Source organism: Pteropus alecto, unplaced genomic scaffold, assembly GCF_000325575.1.
Source record: "Pteropus alecto unplaced genomic scaffold, ASM32557v1 scaffold189, whole genome shotgun sequence".
NCBI classification, from domain to species: Eukaryota; Metazoa; Chordata; class Mammalia; order Chiroptera; family Pteropodidae; genus Pteropus; species Pteropus alecto.
In genome coordinates this window covers 4,223,314-4,231,708 of record NW_006442117.1, presented here as the reverse complement: position 1 = coordinate 4,231,708, position 8,395 = coordinate 4,223,314, and the positions used below count along the sequence as shown (strand labels likewise).

General features: G+C 44.5%; 1 protein-coding gene across 1 annotated transcript in view; it reads right to left on the bottom strand.

The window, feature by feature from the left end:
• Positions 1-8,395, bottom strand: part of RYR2 (ryanodine receptor 2) — a 561,319-nt gene that overhangs the window by 22,227 nt on the left and 530,697 nt on the right. The window contains 4 exon segments of the mRNA XM_025039067.1: positions 745-787; positions 2,101-2,231; positions 4,331-4,417; positions 7,170-7,317. Coding sequence (XP_024894835.1) covers positions 745-787; positions 2,101-2,231; positions 4,331-4,417; positions 7,170-7,317 — 409 coding nt within the window.

Here is an 8,395-nt window from a genome sequence, read left to right as displayed (position 1 = left end):
GGTGGTACGTAAAATTGGTCCAGCCACTATGGAAAACAGTCTGGAGGTTCCAGAAAAAATTAAAAATAGAACTACCTTATGACCTAGGAATTCCACTTCTGGGTATTTACCCAAAGAAAACCAAAATATTAATTCAAAAAGATATATGCACTCCTATATTCACTGCAGCACTATTTAGAATAGCCAAGATACAGAAGCAAACTAAATGTCCATCAATAGACAATTGGACAAAGAAGATGTGGTATATATATACAACGGAATATTACTCAGCCATGAAAAATGAAATCTTACCATTTGCAACGACATGGATGGACCTAGAGGGGATCATGCTGAGTGAAGTCAGTCGGACAGAGAGAGGCAAGTGCCCTGTGATCTCACTTACATGTGCAATCGAAAGAAAATAAACGAACAAACGAAATGAAAACAGACTCATAGAAACGGAGAACGAACTGGCCACTGCCAGCTGGGAGGCGGGTGAAAAATGTGAAGGGATTAAGAAATACAAATCGGTAGTTACAAAACCGTCACGTGGGTGTGGAGAATAGTCAATGATGCTGTTAAAACCACATACAGTGCCAGGTACTAGACTAACAGAGTTGTAAACCATACAAATGTCTAAGCCCTATGCTGTACTCCTGAAACTAGGAAATAATAGTTCTATAAGTTCAGTGTAATATAAGTTCAACATAAGTTCAATATAAAATAGTATTGAATGTCAACTGTAATTTAAAAAAAAAGAATTACCTTTCTTTTAACAAATTTGTCCCAGTAGTTGTTGGGAAATGACCTAGAAGATGTAAAAGCATATCAGTAAAGGGTATCATTTTAAAAAATGATAAATAACATATTGTTTGGAATATATGAAATACTTAAAATGATATATAAACATATATTCTTCTAGTCACAAAAATTAATGAATTTGTTTCTCATATTATCACAATTTTTCTACATCATGAGTATATTAAATATTTTAAACGTTAATATACAAATATATACATGTAATTCACAAAAAGGCTCTGGGCTAATATTTTTATAGAGAACACGACATTTATTAATAAGCAGTCTTGTTACTTTTTTATTTTACTTAAAATGTGTCAATGTATACCTATTTTTGTCAATTGTCTTTACAAATTCGAGTATCTAAAAATCTCATTGTTTTTCTAATTAGGTAAAAAGGTCACATTCATACTAGTTACCATCAAGGAAACTTTGATCATAGCACCAAAACACGACCCTGGCACCTTGACCTCTAACACAGCCCTCACTAAAAGGGACAGACTCCGTTCACTTCAGTGTTAACAGCTTCGACTGCTAAATAAGACACGGAGCATCCAGAGTAAACGTTTACTGCACTGTCCGCAAACGAATCGTCCCATTTGAAAATCCAGAATCTATCATAAATGCCTTTTTAAAAATAACCAAAACTAATCATAAAAAAAGATATTTCACTCTTGAGTACTGCAAACTACTCCAAAAATATTGTCTCCCTAACACTTTTAATGACGAAAAATTATACTTTGTCATGAATTTATATCTGGAACAGCAGCTAGGTGTCTGGATTTTGATCTCACAAGGCTAAATCATTAGTAATGAAAAAAGTGTGTGCCTTCCTGTCTTATATTTTACATGTCCTACTGCTCACCTAGTTTTATGCGAGGCCGCCTGCTGGTACCAACTGAAAGTTTACAACTTAGATACATTAAAAATACGAAATTCAACATCTTTGCCTTTAATGCTACAGCTCCTTCCTTAACGAGTAATTTTCGCCTCCTCTGGGCCCCGGGATGAGATAACCCAGCACTGCAGGTTACGTGTGCCCAGCTCAGCGTTCCCTGAACTGAGTGATGGTTGCAAAGTCCCATCGGGGCTGTGGAAATGGACTCGAAGTCCTTTTTGATTAAGGAATTCGGAACACGAAGGGCAAAAATTGATGTCCTCCATTAAGAGGCTGACGGCACTTAGTCTTTTGATTTTTGTGGCTGAATACATATCCATTATTAACCTCTGCTGAACTTCTGACCAGCCTGCAGGAACTCCAGCAAAGTATTTCATGTCTTGACATTTTTGAGCACAGAAATGTCTCATAAATTTTTTACTCACTGTGTGTTGATTACAAGTCTATCCCACTGGCCTTTAATATCATCTTCTGAAGGCTGTTCGGTAATATAAAGTCCATCAAATTCCAATTTTCGAGCTACTTCCTTCTCTCGCTTAAAAATAACCAGTGGGACCTACATTTGAAAAATAAACATGTTAAATTAGTTTAGATTTACTGGCATCTCCTGTGGTCACTATCTTTACAAAGCAGCTTTTGGAAAGAAATATTTTCCATGTTACTTTCAAGAAGGTAAAAACTGAGTGAAAATAAATCTGCTATATGTAGGCAGAAAGCAGCATTTAGAAGTTTTGGAAAAACAGAAGATAGAATAGGTATTATGTAGATGCATGTGTTTTTAAACACAGAGGTTCATATGCAATTGCACTAAGGAAATCACTTTTAAACACTAAAGAGTAAAAGATTATGCAAAAGTGTTTTCTCTATACTACAGATATATAATTGCGACAAAAACTGATGCAATCAAAGGAGAACATCACTAACATTCCAAAATTCATGCTTCTAAAACGGGCAGTTTCATTTGAGAAATCTCTTCAATAACCCCTTGCTCAGAGTGCCCACGGCCTATTTTGAAATAAATTTTAATTCAACATCAGCACGTTTCTGTCAGTTTGCCAACACTCTGACTCTCCTCACATGGGCAGACCTTCCAGAAGACACAGCCCTGGGACCAAGGCAGACATTCTGGAAGCATCGGGAATATTCCCCCCACAGAACAAGGGAAGATCAGGGGCCAAGAGGAGTTTCTGAAGAAGATTTACATTCTAGTCTTTTCCCCACCCGACCGACCCTGGTTTTTAAAAAGTCGTGAAGGCTGCACAAGCAGGCGGGACCGTGAAAGGAAGGTGTCCCCGTGGGCGGCTGCCTTGCTAGGCCGCGCAGGTGGCCGGCAGCCCCGAGCGCCGAAGCCCCCGTGCCCCGCGAAGGGCGCTCGGGAGAGAGCCCCACGGCTTTCTGGGGGGAGTGAGGCAAACTGCGACGCCTCCCCACCCGCGACGGCACGAGATTCGCCCCTGGTGACAGAACACGTAAACCGACTCCCGGGTCCCATGCGCCGTGCTAAGCCATGGGGCACTGCTAGGAGCCACAGTGAGTGGGTCGCTTCTGTGGGGTCCAGGTATAGGTGAAGTTGGTCACTATGCGCATAAGCATTAATAGTGAAAGAAAGCCAGGGTGAGACAGCCCAGGGCCACATCCCCCTCCCGGCGCCAGTGCCACGCGCGCGGAGCCGGGCGCGAAATACCAAAGCGTTTGGAAGGGTTTCTGGCACATTAGCTGAAAGCTTTATGAAATCAGCATGAATTTTGCCTTACTTCTATTCTTCATGATTCCCATGTCCCCAGCAGATAGCCATCTGAATAGTCTAAATACGTTCCTGGGATGTATTCCTTCTTTGTTATGAGGATATGAACAAAACGATTAACAACATTTTGCTCTAGAGTAGTCATTTCACCTCTCAGGGGAGACCTACATATGATACCTTACAGGTACGCTTTATAGTAAAAAAAATAATGAGTCACGTGGAAAGAAAACAGCAACCTTTTGTCTTTCTTAAAATATACACAAATTTAGTTTTGATGAGTCTAAACTAAGACATTAGAGTTAATTGACTATCTTGAAGGACCCCCGAGTGCTCCCGCCTAGGTGTAGGGGAAGTGGGGTTGCTGGTCACGCCTCCCCCGGAGCCGCGCGCGGGGGGCTCCCTTCCTTCCACCGCAGAAGAAGTAGAGACCTGATTCAAACCACCGAAAGTGTCGTCAGTTCTCCTCCTCCACGACGTCGGTGTAAACAAGAAACCACAGAAACGGCCTTCTCGGCCAGCGGCTGCGGCCAAGCCACTGCGCGGTGGCCTGGAGGGCCGGGCTGGGGAAGGCGCGCACGGACGCGCTTGGCACAGGCCACCCGCCTGACGCAGAGGCCCGAGGAACCGACGCATGCGGGAAAGGAGAGGCCGGGCCGCCTGCTCAATGGTCAGGAGTGCGTGGAACAGGTGCCACCGGTGGGTCGGTCAGCCAGTTCCGCCAGGAGCACTGCGGGTGACCCTCGGCGGAGGCCAACACTCTCCGTGAGCCATGTCTCACCGAGGAACAGCTCTGTGAGCTAGCATTAGGTTTCTCTTTCAGCGCAATATACGTTAGAACAGGTCTAGGTGTGCTCACGGGCGGATCTGCTGGGAGCATCGCACCGGTTATTAGAAGACTAAGAGGTACTTACCTTGTAGAAGAGCAAGATGAAATTGATCGCAAACGCGACAAATAAGGCTAACATTCTCATGTTGTAGAAGTTGCGAGCGAAATAGTTCTGCAGGTGAAAAAAATGGAAAGGTCACTGAATCAAGAGGCTTGAAATCTGCAGACGATTTAAATAAAGCATTTGTTCATTTACCGCAATTACTTCTTGAGTGCCCACTATGTATCAAGCACCATTCTTGGTGCTGGGCCACCAACGAGGAGACAAGTGACCAAGAAGCACACTCGCACGCAAAACACGTGATTTCAAGGAACGCTAAATGCTATGAGGAAAAATCCATCAAGTTACAGCTTAGGGAATGGGGTACGATTTTAGATAGGTGGTCAGGGAAGGTTTATCTTAGGTGACATTGAGCAGAGGCCTAAATATCACAGGGGAGCAAGTGAACAATTGGGGAGCGAATGGTGTGCCAGACAGAGGCAGGCACAGAGGCGAAGTTCTGAGCGCAGAGTGACGTTGGAGCTTCCGAGGACAGAAAGAAGGAAGCACAGTGAGAAGGGGTGGACGGGGCCGGGGACGGAGAGCCGACGGGGGACAGAGCTCCGCGGGTCTGCTAAAGCCTGCGGTCCCTCCCGGTGCAGTGCTTCAGCTGGTCTCAGGCCACGCAGGCTGCCCTCACCCCTCCTCACGGGGGGACGTGCACAAATGACCTCATCACGCCTGTAGCATCATGACTCGTCTGTGAAGTGTGGTAAACGGGACCTTCCTTGTAAGTTTGCTATGAGGATTAGATAAGTTACTAGAGGGAAGGCTGGTTATGAATCTTATTATAATTGCGATTATTATTTTATTCTGGGAGGATCTGAACAGGGCTCGATGCAATCAGATTATAATTTGCAAAGATAATTCCAGCTTCTGTGTGGGAGACAGACGGGAAGCCAGTGTGGCGGCAAAGGGACCAGCTAGGAAGTTGTCACAGAAGTGCAGAAGGAGTGACGTTGACGGCGGTGGCTCGGACGGGAAGGGCACCGTGAAGGTCTAACCGGGCAGACTCGGGTGGACTTGGGAGAGAGAGCCGAGAGGAATTACTGCCGGACTGTATTCGGGGTGGAAGAGAAGAAGGGGTCTCGGGCACGGCAACTTCTGGATTTGGGGGTCTGCGCAGTGAGTGGCGGTGCCGTTTGCTGAGCTGGAGGAAAACTCGGGGGAGAAGTGGGCTGAAGGGAAGAGGCTCTGGGAGCGATGGCACCTCTGTGTCAACGTCCTGTGAGAGACGTCTGCGAGGTGACCGAGTGCCTCTGCCGGGGCTTCGGCATCCGCAGGCCGTGTCCCCACGGCAGTGCAGCTTCTACCCTCCTCCACGCACACGCGCCATTTTAGTGGCGTCGCGTCCTGCGAATCCCCTGCCTTTCCCGCCACAGGGCCCTGGACCGAAGCTGGCCCTGCCTCCCGAACTGGTCAGTCACACGGGTTTGCCCTGGAAGGTGGAACTGGGTCAGGGGGGTGGTGTTAGTTACTCTGGTTTCTGAGATGGGAGGTGACAAAGATGGGGGGTGGAGGGGGTTGGCGGGGACACAGGGCCCCTAGTGGCCTGATGTGGCAATGAACAGTCTGAGCATGCCAACTGGTCTGCAGAGAAAGTCACATTGCCTGTGTCCCCTGAGTTCTAACACTCTCCAGGAACCCTCTGGGCTACGGCACCACCCGTCTACACCCGCGGCCACGGCCACTACCAACACACACCCATTCACGATTCTCCAGAGCAACCCAGGGCACGATAATGTTCAGTGTACTCAGCACCAAGCAACGCGGGGACGTGCAAGTTAACAAAACGTAGTTAAAACTACTGGTTAAACGTGTGTATTTTCATAAATTATATAAAATGTATATATATGTAATTGCACTAATGAAATCACTTTTAAACATTTCTCTTATAGGTGAAGTTCTAAAGTACACCAAGTTTCTTAATTGTTTCTGATTTTCAAAGGCTGTAAAACATTAAATATGAGTTTGACCTTCAAATGGTTTTACTGTGAAGAGTGTTGCTCTTAATTTCTAGGTCTGACATTATTGGTCAGAATACAGGTTTATTCTGCACACTCATTTCCCAAACTTTTCCTGCTTTAAAATATCATATAATGTGTGTATACACACACACACACACACACACAAATAAAAGGTCTTTCAAGCGTAATTGTTAAAAGCTCCATCCTGTGTGCCTATGAGTAGAGATAGAGAACAGCAATGTCTTTCCTTGTTTTCCAAAGACAAACACGTTATTTTATTAATTTGCAGGGCATTTCTGTAAAATAGATAGGACGCTACTTAAAGATCTTCTCCCTCTTCATTCTTTTTAAAATTTATTTCTATTTAAAGAATAATTTTGAATAGACCTTATTATTGGAGAGCTGACTCATTCTGTTAATGTTTTTATAACTGGATTTTTAGTACAACGCGGATGTTTTAGGCGTCCCAACTAGCTGGGTCAGGATGAGTTAGGCGCCAATGCTTTGCCTAATGACCCGCAGAGCCCCGCACGGTGTCCCGCACAGGGAGGGGCCCGGGATGCATGCATGGACTTGCCCCAAAGTCTTTCTGGGAGGACGCTGGGTGCCAGCACTCCCTGAATCCCGCAGGTTCGGGTCACATGAGTGCACACAGAGGTTACGGGTTTGACCCCGGCGAGCAGCGGACCAGCGCTATTCGCTAGGAAACACGAACACGCCGAGATGGGCGGACCGAATCTACCCGCGGATCTGACCTGGCTCCCTGACTGCCACCCACAGGAGGTCGAGTAGCTACTGAGCCTGAGTTTTAAGGTCTCACAATACGACATAAGAACATTCATTCCAAAACGTCTTACTAGCAGCTTCTGTTGATAAGCTATGATTTTCTTCCAGAACGCTGACTCGGGGGCCTCTGGCTCCCCGTATCTGTGTGTGTGCAGCGGCCGGAGCTTCTGTTTGCCTTTCTCTTCCTTGGCTTTTTCTTCTTTTTCCCCATTTTCTCCCCTGTGAACACAGATGAACGCATATATGCCATCCGGAAAGCAAAGGGTAGGGTTTGTAGCGAAAAATACAAATGAACAGATATTTAAAAGAGTATGCTTTTTGAAAACAACTTTCTCAGTATACAGACAATGCATTAGAACTGTACTTTTGAAACCTACGTAATTTTATTAACTAATGTTATCCCAATAAAATTAATAAACGTTAAAGAAAACTACTTTCACTTCCAATGCACTATAATATTCAGACTTTTAAGAATTAGGGCAAGATTTCTCATCATGGCCTAGTTCTGTGAAGTCCACATCTGAAGGGCATTTTACAGGTGGAAGGGTCTTCGTGTCTGCACACAGCACAATTCCCCTCAAACTGTGAGATATGGTGTTTCATTGAAAGAGAATAATAATGAGCACTTTTTCCACTGTGACTTTCCGACACACCGTATTTTTAAACTATGATTTTAACGGTCAGGTCAGTCTTGAACACTGGCTAGCCGTCAGGACTTAAAATTAGAGACGTACGCATTTGGTTGTTCACATGTATAAAAATGTCAATTATTAATTTTGCTGCCAATAATGAAATTAGAAACACTAAAATTTGATATCTAAAATCTCTCTAAGTACAAAATACTAATCTTTCATGAAAGTGTATTTATGCACGTGTCGTCACACACACAAAACCTATGTATTCAAAACCAACGCCTAATACCAACCTGTGAGATCTAATTGAATATTATTTTTAAATATTAAACGGCTGCCATTGAAATGACTGTGTGTGTGCTCCGTTACACATGTCTGCATCTCACGCCAACAGTCATTTATGCGGCCATTTTTATAACCCATCCAAGAGTGTGAGACCTGACCATGAATAGTGCTAATTACAAAAAACGAGCAATGAAAACAGGGCAAAGAAAATGCCGGAAGAGAGGAGAAAAATAAGTAAATAAACTGCTGTGTGAGAACAGTGGCATTATTGGGACTAAAAAATCTGATTCACCCGATTTTTAAAAAGGTGCACGTAGAGGTATTTAAACCTGTCATGTTATATTTCCGTTATTAACAGAAAGCCAGTGTCAGGAGGATAT